The following is a 14,868-nucleotide window of genomic DNA, read 5'->3' on the forward strand; positions in this document are numbered from 1 at the left end:
AGTCACATAGAGGATTAAGGAAATATTGAACAAGATGTAAGGGTGTGTAACTTGCCAAGTAAATTGTCACAGTTGTGCCAATACTTATATGTGTCGGGGAAGACTGCTGTGTGTGGCTAAAACGATTACAAAAAACATTCAGAAATTGAGTTAGCCTAGAAATAAATACAATAGTAACATCCCATTCTAATGTGTTAACTTCAAATAATTGACTTACGGGATTAAGTAATGCCTTATAGGGAGAATCATCAACAAGCAGAGTGTTTTTAGCATTATAATCATCAAACTGATCCCAAACTTTATTCAAATCCTTAAACACCATTTCTTTAGATAGTTGAGTAGGTGCATGAACACCACTACTTGTACAGTATGAATGATCCTGCAAAAGTAATTCTTAGAATGTGTTATCAAAAAGAAATTCTTAGAATGTGCAACATTATGATAGCACTATTGGGCCAGCCTCTTCTACCCCCACAAGCCCAAACATAGGCTGATGAAGTTTAGTGGAATTAGTATTATGTTTGATGTATTAGTTAATAGTCTAAAATGTTCCCGTTAAGAGGATTTAGCCACTTGTAAGGCTATCCTTACTTTAGAAATTACTCTCCTAGTATAAGTATGTATTTCCCTTTCATTAATGGTAACAAGAAAATTGAAGCAATTTATCTTTCTCTTTGTTTTCATAGCTTTAGCTTTTAGGTTCTTAGCTTTTCTTCCTTGATAGGAAATATCTTCCTATCAATTGGTGCTTTCATCATTCTGTACTCATGCCTCTACCAACAAATCTGTATCAGCAAGACTAAAATTCCAACAAGACTAAATCCAATGCTCCCCCTCCAGCTGGAGCAACTGAATGCTCTAGGCTTGGAGCAGATAAATTGAATTCTTGGAAACACTAAGACCAGATCTGGAACCAGGAGGGAAAACCAATTCAGTGGGTGGAAGCACCACCGGAGAGGAGCCGCCACGCGCGCTGAGAGACACGATGGATCAGTGTGTACTAAAGTTCAAGCTAGGAATAATCAAATATAAGAGTGTGTGTGCTCACCCAGCAGAAAAGTAACTTCCCTTTCATATCTTGAAATAAAAATTCAACCAACTTCTCGACATTGTCACTATAAAACAGAAATAATGGATATAAGTGATCGAGGCCGTACTCGATACAAATAATTAAATTAGAAAACTGTAGTAAACTAGGAAGTGACTCCTAGGTCGTTTCCCAAGGATTATCGTTTCAACAAAGACTCAATATTAATACTAACAAACGCACACACACTGGGGGGGGGGGTTTGTGATTCAGTTCGAAAGATTAGCAGAAAGTAAAAACAGATTAATACGATAAGTAAAGACGGACGAATCCCTTCGTTCAGTATATCGCTGCTCAATCACGGGTATCTAAAGATCAATTCTTGTTATTAGTTTCCTAGTTCGTGAGAATTAATTAACTAAGCGATAACTAATTCACAGATTCCTAAACTAAGCGATTAAGAATCCTTTACGCCCTAATATGAACTAAGCGAACATACATCATCTTCTAATTCGTGAACCTAAGGAATTAAGCAAACCTAAGTCAGAAGTAGAGATGAAGAAAACTAATCAGTTGAATTCTATTAAGCACTATACCTCAAGAGCGCGATATACTTTGCAAAGGAATCCGTTCGAAGGAAATTAGCCTTCCATGGATGGGGCGAATTCAACAATTATTTTGGAGAAGAGAATAGGGATTAAAAGCATAAACCCTAGCAGAACTCTAATAATTACTGAAATTCGAAATTGCATAAAATAATAATGTAGAAGGTAAAAGGTTCTTGTTTCTCTTAGCACAAACCCTTAAATAGGAGCTGAGATCACAAATCCTAATCAAAATCAAATCCTAAAAGATATCAAAATCAAATCCTAACAAATCCTAAAGATAGAGTTTTAAAATAACAACCTAAATAAGTTTGAATCTGAAAGATATCAAACTTAATTTATTCCGAAATTAAATCCTAATATTTCCTAAAATACAATCTTCACTCCAGCACAATCAAATCTTCATTCCGCAATTCCCCAAAATACCCTTGACGTCAAATAAAACTTGAAAATAAGAATAAACGTAATTAGACCAAATAATAGAAATCTCTGTCAAGCAAGGTCAATTAATTACGAATAATCATTAATAATGACAAATTAAGGCTATATAAAATGGGTTAAATATTGCTCATCAATAAGTTTCTACAATGCAGATAAATGTCAAAAGGTAAATGCAAATAAAGAATAGTGGAAAGAGCCAACAAGAGAAAAAATGTTCTCTGAAAGAAAAATGGGGACAAACCAAACACTATAATTTAATAAAATGAAAATTAGAGATGAATGAAGTACCTCATTTTTGAAGACCAAATAGCCACTACAAACTTTTCAAAACAGAACTTCAAAAACTCACGACAATGCTGTCTCACGAACACTAAATGGTTTTTTCCAAATATCAAGTCTGGTTCTCGAGAAATACGATATCTACAGCCATATACTACATCTGCAAGCACCCCATTTATATCAAGAATAAGAAGTTTCTTCTCCAACTGCACATACAAGAATCGTGGTAAGCATACTATCAATTTTATATATAAAATAAAAAAATGTGGAAGAAGTTCTTTCAGCAGATATAGGGAGTGTTCAAGCTCAACCTTCTCATCTTCATTGGTTTTCCTTTTCTTCTTAAGGGGTTCACACACCTCCATAGAAAGAGAGAGCAGCCCTGTACCGTACATCCCAAAAGCAAATTAAAAACTGAACATATATGGGATTAAATTAATAATGCTTAGAAATTAGCATTAACTAGGGCATAAGATGAGAGACAAACTTGACCTATAATCCAACAAAACATACAATAAAAATAGTAAAAAGCAGGATATCAAATAGGTAAGTAATCTTCAAAAGTCAAAGTTTATCAATGCTTATAAAACAGATAATTCTACTGGAACACATATACGCTGATCAAATTTAGCTCAATATCAGTATCATTTTCACTTGCCTTCACCTGACAACCTAAGCTTTGAGCATAGAAGGTTATAGACATGGTACCAGAGCCTCTATGACTAAGTGGTCTAGAGTTTGATACTTGTCACCCCCATACTTCTAATAAAATTTGATTGAATTTCAGCACAAGGTAGGTGGCCTGTGCACAAGCCATTTATTAGGTGGTTTAGGTCGTTATTGACAGTTGACACATTTATTTATGAAACAACATAGATCCATACATCAAAAAACTAAACTGAGATTCTTCAAGGAAAAGATACCTTGTATGCTAGCCTCTATATTTTTCTCATTCATTTCTTCCTGACTCAACTGTTTTAAATATGGAAGAAATTCTCTCAGCAGATATCGGGAGTGCTCAATGTCTTCTGCTTTGTTTCCATTTTTATTGTGTTCTTCCTCCGCAATGTTTCCACCTTCATTGTTTCTTTCTTCATTGTTTGTAATCAGCAACTGTTTTTTTGGCGTTCTCTGATACGTAAAGCCCCTAGCGAATTTGTTGAAAACAACCTGAAAAAAGTATAGGTAAAAAAAATTGTTATGTGCCTTACTTTATGTGCCTTACTTTCCCCATGGAAATTAGGGTCCCTAAAATTAAGAAAAAAAGATATTTTAATACCTGAGATTCCTCAGATTCTGTTTCCGACTGTGGCGGGTTGACATTGGCAAATGCAAGAACTGGGTTTACTGTCTCTTCAGGCTGCAACAAGTATAGGTAAAAAAACGGTAAAAAATTGTTATGTGCCATTCTTGCCACAGGAAAATTAGGGTCCCTAAAATTAAAAAAGAAAAAGATATTTTAATACCTGAGATTCCTCAGATTCTGTTTCCGCTTGATAAACGAGGTAGGATAATTTGTTGGCCCACATTTCATTCAGCTCCGCATAGTTATATTCTTTCTTTTTTTTCTTCCTGTTAATACCACCAGCATAAGATTTAAGATCCATACCTTTATTAGTAGATGGATTGACAAGACTCCTCTTTGGAACATCAATACGTCTCACATCATCTTCTGCTAGCCCCAACTGTCTATAACATAAGTCCGGGCGGACCATGTGTATGCTGTAGAAGTTAATGCAGGGCGCCACTGCATATTTTGAAAGACGTAGCTGAACCTCATAACTACTAGGCACTTCCAGCCTATTAGAATCGTATGGCATCCAAGTTATGTCAACCACAGTCATGTTATTAAATTCTTGTTCCAACTGTTTAGCATTTTTTCTCTTCTTTGCTGGCCTGAACTCTTTGGCGAGCACTTCAATCCACCCGAGAGATAAGGGGAGTTCAGTTGGTAAGTTGGGCGCTGGCACTATTTCCTGCGTTAGGGTAGGGAAACGCACCAATGCAAAAACCTGTAAAGGAATAAAACCCATAAAAAATTTGAAATAAAAGAAATTAAATGACAATGTAAAGATATTAAAACTTACAATTAATGCCAAACTACAACAACTAAGACTTGATTCTTGTTCTTCTTTCTTAACGATTTCAGCCAGATCACTCTTGATGTCTGCCAACACGGCTGCTCCCCAAGCATAGTTGTTGATCACCTTAACATCCAGTAGAGGCAGATAATGTGGCTGACCGGTCCTTGACCGGGTAGGAAACAAAATAATTCCTAGACAGTAAAATATGAAAGCCTTTGCAAGGACCTCCGGACCCACTTTAGAACTAACATCGGGCCTCTGAAAGTGTGCACGCAGTTTTTTAAGATCAACTGCACCTTTCGACTTTTCTTTTGATGTAACTTTGAGCAAATCTTCCGCATCATTTCTTTTCATGGCTAAATGATTTATCAGGATTTGGACAGCATCTTCTAGTATTATTCCCGTCACTGGCATCCCATTGATGGGAAGTCCAGTTATGAAGAGGATATCCTGTAGCCCGAAATCCAAATCCAACTCCTCATCTGTATTCTTTCCAATTCGAAAACATTCAGCTTCAGCATCATAGTTCTTCACGAGAGCATTTGTGAAATTCAGGGGTAACGACAAATACCCTTTCACGTTCTTCACCTTCTCTTGGAGCTTGACCAAGAACCCAAAACAAGTTTCTACAATTTTTGTTGTGACATCTCTATCTAGTTTCCATTCTGTGATGTTATTTAGATGCATATCTGATGATTTACAATCCTTCATCTGTCAATACAAGAAAACATGATCAGTCATCAAAATATTAATACAACACATCCAAATAGTAATAAAATTACAACAGAAACACAAATCTTAAATCGAGAAAGAGCATTGGCAGTTAAAAAGTTTGCATCAGACTTTGTAGACATACTAAAGTGCTATCATTTGTCTAATTATTGGCATATATATATATATATATATATATATATATATATATATATATATATATATATATATATATATATATATATAGGGAGCATATCAGGTGAGATGAGTGGTTTATGGTGAGAGGTGAGAGCATTAAATCACACCCATTGAATTTAAATAGACGGTACAGATTCAACTCTCTCATTAAAAGCTCACGTGACTCTTGTTTTTATCGCACAACAGCTTTAATTTTGTCTTTTGTTTTTTTAGTTTTTAACTTTTTATACACAGAAGCCACTTCCAGCCCAAAAGTTATCAGAAAAAAAAACTTCCATGAAAGTCAATTTCACAAATCTCCTCCATGGATCTAGTAGATAATTTATTCCCCTTATAATTTTCGTATTAGAGTCACAAATCTCTTCTAATGACATGGTGGGTGGCAAAAATTGTCTGATCACCATTTTTTCCGGTAAGACCTCCACCGGAGTGAAATTAGGAAAGCTGCAAACCTCCACCCATCCTGAGAAACTCTCCGATCACCATTTATTCAGGCAAAACCGCCACTGAAACTCCGTGGACTAGCTCTAAGATTGAACCACAAACACCCAATCCACTAACCACCACCGCGACCAGCTCCGATTCATTCCCTCCACCGCTAAAAGCCTCCGATCCGCCGCACCCACTCACTCCGGGAACCATCTGAGCAACCTCATGCTGTAGATCGGCGGGTCAACCGTCAACAACAGCCACAACATGTTGTTCGTGAAATCTGTGAGTTTGTCATGGTGGTTCCGACCTCCCGGATGACGGTGGCGCTGTTCCAGATCTCGTCATCGGTGATTTTGATGAGGAAACAGTCACAGGGGAGCAAGGATAGGAATAGGGAAGGTGGGACTGAGGGAGAATGAAGATGGGTCCGTTGGAGGGGGAGAATAAGGAAGAAGATGAAAACTGGTTGAGAAAAAAGGAATGAACAGAAAAGAAGTCACGTGCAATTTTAAAAGTGAGATCAGATCTGGACCATTTATTTTGATCGAATGGATAGTAATTAATGCTCTCATCTCTCACTATAAACCACTCCTCTCACCTGATATGCTCCCTATATATATATATATATATATATATATATATATATATATATATATTTGAATAAAAGTAGAGAAAAATTGTATAAAAACAACTGAGAGTGTCCCAAAGTGCAGTTTGATAATATCACGTTAATGCATAACATTTTCAACCAAAAGGGGGGAAATGGTCATCGAAAGCCAGACCACAAATGGATTTAGAATGATATTCATTCGAAATAATGAAGAAGTGAAAACATGTTGAATACCATACAATGATAGAAGACCATACAATTCCAAAATTAACCTTCCCAGGAAACGCACACTGAAAATCATGAAATGTAATATTGATTCATACGGTAAAGGTACAGTTTTTACCCCCAATCATCAACAACCTAAGGATGCCATGCCATGGTGTGTACTACACAGGTGAGGCTTCAGTTAGTTAGCATTTTGTTTAGTTAGTTAGGTTGGTAAATGGCTAAGCTTAAAAGATTCCAGGTTAAGCTTCAAAGCTTCATTGATCTCTATAAATACTCTTGTATCATCCCACTTAGATATCTTTGAATAATATGGACACACCTTAGTTCACTTCGCTCGAATTCCCTCTCCCTCGTTTATCTCATCCTACTCAGTATTAAAATATACATGAGTTCTACGCGGAAAAGACCGAAATATAGAAATTTTAAAAATTTATAGAGCACAACAATGCTGTTAGCTATAGCATACTAACCTTCCCAGTAATAAAACGCACACTGAAAATCAGGTAAATTTTTTTTTTGATAGGCAAATGTTAGTGGTTAGTTGTTAGTAAGTTAGAAAATCCCTTCAAATTTCCCTTCCAGGATTCGAACCCTGGACCTTCCCCTCCCCAACCCTTATGTCCCCTAGCTCTTACCACTTGAGCTAACCCTCAGGGATCTGAAAATCATGTAATGTAATATTGATTCATACGGTAAAGGGACAGTTTTTACCCCCAAACATAAAAAACCTAAGGGTGTCATGCCATGGTGTGTGCTAGACTGCTAGACAGGTGAGGTTTCAGTTAGTAAGCATTTTGTTTAGTTAGTTAGGTTGGTAAATGGCTAAGCTTAAAAGCTTCCAGGTTAAGCTTCAAAGCTTCATTGATCGCTATAAATACTCTTGTATCATCCCACTTACATATCTTTGAATAATATGGACACACCTTAGTTTACTTCTCTCGAATTCCCTCTCCCTCGTTTATCTCATCCGACTCAGTATTAAAATACACATGGATTCTACGCGGCAAAGACCAAAATACAGAAATTTTAAAAATTTATAGAGCACAACAATGCTATTAGCTATAGCATAACACATCAAATCAAATTACAATACAAAACAAACAAAAAAAAAACATAACTCGTGAATCAAAAGTGAGGTGTACCCATGTATATTACAGGAATAAAAGCAGAGAAAAATTGTAAAAAGCAACTGAAAGTGTCCTAATTTGGGGCAAACCTAAACCAACCAAGAAATCAGATAATTGTACTAACATCACAATTCACAATGAATGGAAGAAAAAACTCATCCTAATTCCTCATGAAAATATGAGTTTGGTATCAGTATATATCAGAAACATTCATGCTTGCATTTGATTCCTTTGGGGAAAGAAATCTAAGAATGGAACTTCAAGAAAATGGCATGGAAACTGATCATCAAACAAAAATAGAAGAATGAAATTTAGAAGAAAATGGCATGGAAACTGATTCATTCACTCACAGTTCAGTACTTTGCTTTTTCAATTTCTTTCTCTTCTGCTGCAATGCGCTTTTTCACTCACGGTACAATCAACTTACAGCGAACTAGAGAAGACACAGAAGCGGAACTCACGGCGAATTAGAGAAGACGGAGGTGAGGGCGATTCCCACAGCGAACTAGAGAAGACGGAAGGTTTTATAAATGAATGTCTGCAATATAATCTTTTGCTAAAAAATTGAATTCTAAAAAAAAAAAAGGACCCCAATTCCCTCGTGGGAATCAAGGACCCTAATAATAAAACATTTTTCCAAAAAATTATAATTAAATTTTCCATGGACCCCAATTCTCCGGATTTTTTTTTCCAGCATCTATCATTCCCACGATGTAGTGTAACCTTATAGTTAACTTCTATTCTTAAGATTATTAGTATATTTTGTAGTGTACATTATTACTTATTGGTTACTTTTTCTCTTTAAGTTTTATTAGATAACATGGGATATCTACAAAGAAGTCTGATAAATGCATCAAATACAAATGTTTTAACATGTTTTCATAATATTAAGGGAAGAGTGACCCAGAGTTTTAACGCTACTCCGCACTCAAGGCGAACTTAATCAAATTAGAGTTAAAAAGTGTGTGTTTGAAGCAAACTTAATCAAATTAGAAATCAATGTTATAATTTGTCTATTAAGAAAACCAGGCTAAAACCGTGTCTAAGCACAAATCTCCAAGGCAATATGATTTGATTTCGATGAAATTGTTGAGGTTAGAAGATTGGTTATTACTCCGACTAGAGCCTATTGTATACCGCATTTGTGGTTTCTTTGTTTGACAAATGATTTATGCCAGCAATTATGCCTGGAAATTTTTTTTTTCTTTTTTAACCCTAAATCCCCTTGTTGGACGATGCCTCCGCCCATGCATACATTCATCTTCTTCACCTCACAAAAAAAAAAAAAACCTCATAAATTCATATTGTTCTCCCTTATTTCAACAACACAAATACAAAAATGTATGAGTGATTCGAGTGTGATCTTACATCAATTATTTTTTAGCTTAGCACCAAGTGGGTATTTTGTATCTAATAATATTGTAACTAGTTGTTAGGTAAGCCCTTCATCAATAAGGAGCTTCTTGCCAATCTTGTAAGAAGCATATGCATCAATGCAAGCATATTCAACTTGATCTAGGGTTAACTCCATTGTTAGCATATATATATGCACCCATTAATTTTTTTCTTATCCTTGTACAACATAATTTTACTATTAAATCATAGTTATATATATATATATATATATTTTTTTTTTTTTACCTCCCCGTGGGATCATAATTTTTTTCTTATCCTTATACATATTTATTAGAATTTATTTTTTATTAGTTTTAATACAAACACATTTCATGTAACATTTCCTCCATGTGGGATATTTTTATCCTGTAATTTATACAAAAATTAAAGGAAATAATATTCTTATGTATTGATGTTATCTAATCTTCACACGGAATATTTTCATCATCATATTTTCGTACTTTGATATATATATATATATATATATATATATATATATATATATATATATATATATTTACTTCTAACATTTAAAAAATAATGAAAAAGAAACAGAAATGAAATAAAATTTAATTACAAATAAGTTTTAACATTAAAATACTTTCATGTAAAATATTTCACCTTGTGAGATTTTTTAACCATGTAATATATATATTCATATATATATTATTCGCTCAAGAAGAGCTTGTTCTATGGGTCTTCATTCTCTCCCTTTCTCATCTCGTCGATTTTTTAACCAAGCTCGAGACCAGCACCATATGGCAACCTTCTCTCACAGATCAACTAATTCTCCCATCCCTCTCTACTTCAAAGACCCCCTTTCTGCACCCATTCTCAAGCTCCTCTCGCCTGATCGAAGCGAATCGGACCGTCGACCACCAGATCGGAACTTCCAGCCATTAAAATAGGAGCTTCCAGTAATATGCAAGAAGAGCTTGTTCTATGGGTTCCTCTCCGGTGCCTCAAGAGCATTTTTGGACCGAGATTGGATGTTCTGCGTGAAGGAGATGAAGAAAGGCCGTTCCACCGTGCTCTGCCGCGGACCGCCGCCGGAGGCGATTTCCGGCGACCTCCGATCTAAAGATGGAAGTTGCTTTCTCGGAGATCTCCAATGATCTCTAGATGGAGAGTCACATAACTTGTTTCCTCTGGTATTTTTTTTTCTCTTTTGTAAATTTGAAACTTTTGTTTATCATCTGTAAATTTTTTTCCTGTGTTATACTGTAATTATTCACACGACCCAACCAATGATTCTCTGTTTTGAATTCATCGTTTCTATTTTTTATATTTGTCAAAAATTATGGACGGTTACTGACGGAGGTGTGCTTGGAAACTGCTCGCACCTTTTTTTTTAAGTTGTAGGTTTTTACTTTTAATTACTTGTTTCACACCTTCCGAACAGTCACATTGATCTACTAAGAGTCACGATTATTATTGGAGAGTCACCTGAAGAGTAGTTATTGGAGAGTCACCTGTAGTATAAATGGGAGGGTAAGTACAGAATTCACTCGTTTCTAAAGAGTAGTACAGAATTCTCTCATTTTGATTTCCATTTCCATTTGAGTCCAATTTCCAATATTTTCTCATTTTCCTTTTCCAATATTCTCTCTTTCCCCTCCAGTTTTAGTTTGAGAATGGGTGATAGTGATAGGATAAGTGATTTGCCTGATGAAATTCTATGTCATATTCTCTCATTTCTTCCTACTGAGATGCTTTTGCTACCAGCATTCTCTCAAAGAGGTGGGAAAAACTCTGCTCTGAAGTTTCTAGTCTAGACTTTGATGAGAATAGATTTTCTTAGTAAGTATTCCTCCTTTATTTCTTTTGTCTATAGGGTCCTTCTAATAAGAGGTTCCCAACCCATCAATAGGTTTAGTCTTATAGTTGATAGGATCCATGAATTTTGTGATATCCATGCATGGCTACGGACAGCAATAAAATGCCAAGTTGAGAATCTGGAACTTGAACTAGTTTTACAATCAAAAGTGCCATTGATTATTCTCAATAGCCCAACCCTTGTTTTTTCTCAAGATCCAGTGTGTATCTTTTGATGCTTTTTCCTCTGTTCACCTTCCCTTACTCAAAACACTACATTTATATGATGTTGTGTTCTTAAACCTTCAACATTTTATGGAACTTCTTTATGGATGTCCAATTCTTGAAAATTTGGATATATCTTACATATTTTTTCAGAACTATTCAATTGATTCAATTGATGGGAATGTGAAAAGTCTACCGAAGTTGGTTAGTGTGACAGATTTTTCCAACAACTTGTCTATCCCTCTAAAAGCTTTTGCTAATGTACAATTTATGCACATAAATAAGGTATGTATATGGAAAAAGAGATTTTGTTGAGTTTGTTATTTGTTTTCTTTATAGAAAATCTTGCTAATACTTGTTAAAATTTTAATTTTTTGTAGGTTGATGTAGACTTTCCTGTCTTTTCCAATTTAACTCACTTGAAGGTTGAAGGCTATATTAAAAGGAGTTCTGTGCTCGATTTGCTCCCCCGGTGCCCTAAGCTTCAAAGTTTTGACTTTAATCTAGATTATCTTGATGAGGTTTGGTCATACCCATCTTATGTTCCCAAATGCTTTGGTGTGCTTCGGGAATGTTTTTTTAGGTTTTTTTATGGAAGGGAATGTGAGGTGGGTTTTGCAAAATATATTTTGGAAAACTCACCATCATTATGTACCATGACAATTTCATTTTCATCTGCGTGGTATGGCCTAAATGACCAGACAGTACTTAAGTCAAAAGAAGAATTAGCCTCATGTTCAAAGATATCTCCAACGTGTAAAGTTATGTATAATTGATGATGTAGCATTTTGGTTTTTTATATTTTGTAAATAGGTTTTGTAAATAGGTTTAGGTTTCTGTTATTATTATTGTTTTGTATCAAACTTAACATGGAAGAATTCTCTTATCATGGAAGAATTTTATTAACGTTGTGGCCCTTTAATTAAAGGAGCTTCAAATTCTTGAATTATTTATTTTACCTTTTAATCAACAATCTTGCTTTCCACGGGGAAACTGTGGTCCATTGCAAAATTATGATTACGTCCATTGTAATTTGGGGAAATCAATGATGAAAACAAACCCCGGCGCTAAATGCGTCAATGAATTTGAAGAAGGAGGAAGAAAAACACACCTCCCTTGGTTCCACTTTGGAATACAATGTTCATCTTCTGCACCTCAAGATCACTCACGTGGAGCTCACATAAGAATCAGTAAAGAAGCAGCAGAAGAAGAAAAGTATGAAGGAGATGATCATACACCCGGGCATCCAGAGGATGATGAAGGATCTCTTCAAGCTGCTGCTGCACCTGTTGAAGCAACAAAAGCTGATCGCATTGCTCAACTGTACCTGTCTTCGTAGGAACTCAAGGAGTATGTTGAGGAGGAGGTCTCTACGATCAAAGAAGCTCTGTTCAAGATCATAGACAGAAATTCCTAACATGAATTGTCCAAGTTAAGGCTTAAATATGACATTGAATTGCATACTACAAGTAGACATAACACTCAGCCCAAGGAAAACTACTGTCATAAATTGAGAAAAAGCATCTGAGCAAGAAAAATACTGGAAGTTGCATTTTTATGGTTAAAACTACGCTAAACAAATTTAATGGCACCAAAACTACAATGACATTGAAGCCAATCTGGCATGCCTATCTAAGCATACAATGAACAATGCTTATGAATGAATTTAATTGCATTTTTATGCATTTTTTGTTGTTTTTTTTTTCCAAAATTTGGTTGTAATTTGGGGGAATGGAAACCCTTTTCTTCCTTGTATTTATTGAGCTCTTCCCCACTTTCTCTTATTGAGCTCTTCTTTGTGGTGTTGTGGAAGAAATTAGCGTGGTCGTAGGCTAAATTTCTTGTAGTGAATGAATATAATCCGATCATGAAGAGTATTTACATGTAGACTTCAACCAGTATTGGGTCATTGAGGCATAAAAAAAATCAGTTTATTTCAATTATCATTGGTTGGACCATAGTATTAGAATTTGCCCTGTTTGGTGGTAAATACAAGATTCATGAACTAAAATTTGCCCTTTCAGTTTACCACAATCTTGCTCTGTAATTTGCCCTATTAGAATTAAGGTGAGTTTTCGTTCGTTTTTTATCCCTTTCGCTTCGTAGAGCATTTTTAGACATGATAGGACAAGTCCCAAGCTCAATTCGAGCCACATTGCTCTGACCAAGAATCGTTTTTCCAGAAAATCCATTTCTTTGTTGGAACGTTACAGAGCAACCCATCACAAATTGGAAGTTCCTTTAGCTAATTAGAACTTATATGAAGCTTTTCTATTGATCAGAATGCTTCGACTTAGTCTGTAATAGGTTCCCCCAATTTCCAATTTCAAGAGCTTTCGAGAATCACTTATAGGAGCTTAGCCAGAGCACTTAGGCTTCAATTGAGCATTCAGAATCACTTATGGAACCTTAATGAAGCTGTTTGGATAGTTGGAATGTCTCGACTTACTCTCTATAAAGAATCCCCAATTTTGAATTTCTGCTTCTCGAAAAATCACTTCTGGAAATCTAATTTTTGAACCTGGACTTAAATTGACTTCCTATAATCACTTAAGGGACTTATTAGAAGCATGTTTGACACTTAGAATTGATCAACACACTCAGAATTAGAAAACCCCAATGTTGAATTTGAAACTCGGCTTAAGTAGCTTAATTCTGTAATTGGCTTATACCTCTGACCTAATTGACTTATTATAATCACTTATGGACTAAATTGAGACTTAGGAACAAGCTGGAAATAGACTTTGAATCAATTTGGCATTTTACCTTAGTTAAAGTGTAATTATATAACCAAGAATCACTTAAATAAGAAGCCAAACAAGCTCTAAATGCAAAACTGTTTTTATATGTTGAACATCTTAATAATTGGAATTTTTGGGCACTGGTTTGGTAATTTTTGGATGAGTAGATGATTTATGGTGATTTTTGGACTATTAAGATGTTATTATGGTTAATTTAAATATTAGCTTATGGTAAAATAATTTGTAAAGTATTATTTTGAACTATCCAGAGACTTATTAAAGCCTTAGAATCAATTTTATGAGGTTGGATTATTTTTAGGAAATAATTGTACTATTTTAGCTAATTAGTTGAATTATTTTAACTATAAAGGGTAAAATGGTAATTTCACATTCATTGGTACTTTTATAATTTTACCATTTCAGAAGGACCGTTATGAGATTAGTAATTTTATAAAGGACTTAGTTTGAAATTATGATAATAGATCCTCTTGATTAATAATTACTAAATAAAGAAAGGACTAAAAGAATAATTGTATAAATATAAGGGTATTTTGGTAATTTTGCATTGGGTTTTTAATAAAAGAGAATCATAATCCAAAAGAATTAGACACATGAAATTTCCAGAATGACTTTCCTCCCACGCCTCTTTCTGGCTGACAAGTGTCACAACCAGAGAGACTTTCACACATTAATTATACAAATCAATGTTCCTCTAATTTGTCACCTATTAAATTGTCACCTATTAAATGCCTCTCCCAACTATAATTCATGCACCTAATGTGAAAAAGAATATTCCATGAAAAATTCTATTATGTTTTTTTATTCAAATCTGTAGGTGAATATTGGAGAATTAAGACAGTTATAATCAAATAATTAAAAACAAACCCATATAATAATTCCGGTTTGAATATTGTAACAACCCTGATTTTAATTTTTTTAAAAAAAGGAAC

At 34.8% G+C, this 14,868-nt stretch overlaps 1 protein-coding gene across 1 annotated transcript; it reads right to left on the reverse strand.

Annotated features, from left to right (window-relative positions):
- Window positions 1-14: 14 nt before the first annotated feature.
- On the reverse strand, window positions 15-8,355 carry LOC130737086 (uncharacterized). Its single transcript, XM_057588856.1, has 10 exons — window positions 8,093-8,355; window positions 4,440-5,147; window positions 3,819-4,364; window positions 3,632-3,712; window positions 3,276-3,522; window positions 2,664-2,734; window positions 2,362-2,558; window positions 1,049-1,115; window positions 218-379; window positions 15-116 (listed from the first exon to the last, which is right to left on the reverse strand). Exons 2-10 carry the CDS (start codon window positions 5,145-5,147, stop codon window positions 15-17), a joined length of 2,181 nt encoding a protein of 726 aa, XP_057444839.1. The 5' UTR covers window positions 8,093-8,355.
- Between the last annotated feature and the right edge of the window lie 6,513 nt (window positions 8,356-14,868).

The sequence above is a fragment of the Lotus japonicus genome, chromosome 2 (genome assembly GCF_012489685.1).
Source record: "Lotus japonicus ecotype B-129 chromosome 2, LjGifu_v1.2".
Classification (NCBI taxonomy): Eukaryota; Viridiplantae; Streptophyta; class Magnoliopsida; order Fabales; family Fabaceae; genus Lotus; species Lotus japonicus.

Coding starts and splice junctions, on each gene's coding strand:
- LOC130737086 (XM_057588856.1), bottom strand. CDS start 5,147: ATGAAGGATTGTAAATCATCAGATATGCATCTAAATAACATCACAGAA. Junction 2,559..2,663: donor AAACCAATGAAGATGAGAAG/GTTGAGCTTGAA, acceptor TTGTATGTGCAG/TTGGAGAAGAAACTTCTTAT. Junction 1,116..2,361: donor ATTTGGTCTTCAAAAATGAG/GTACTTCATTCA, acceptor TCTGTTTTATAG/TGACAATGTCGAGAAGTTGG.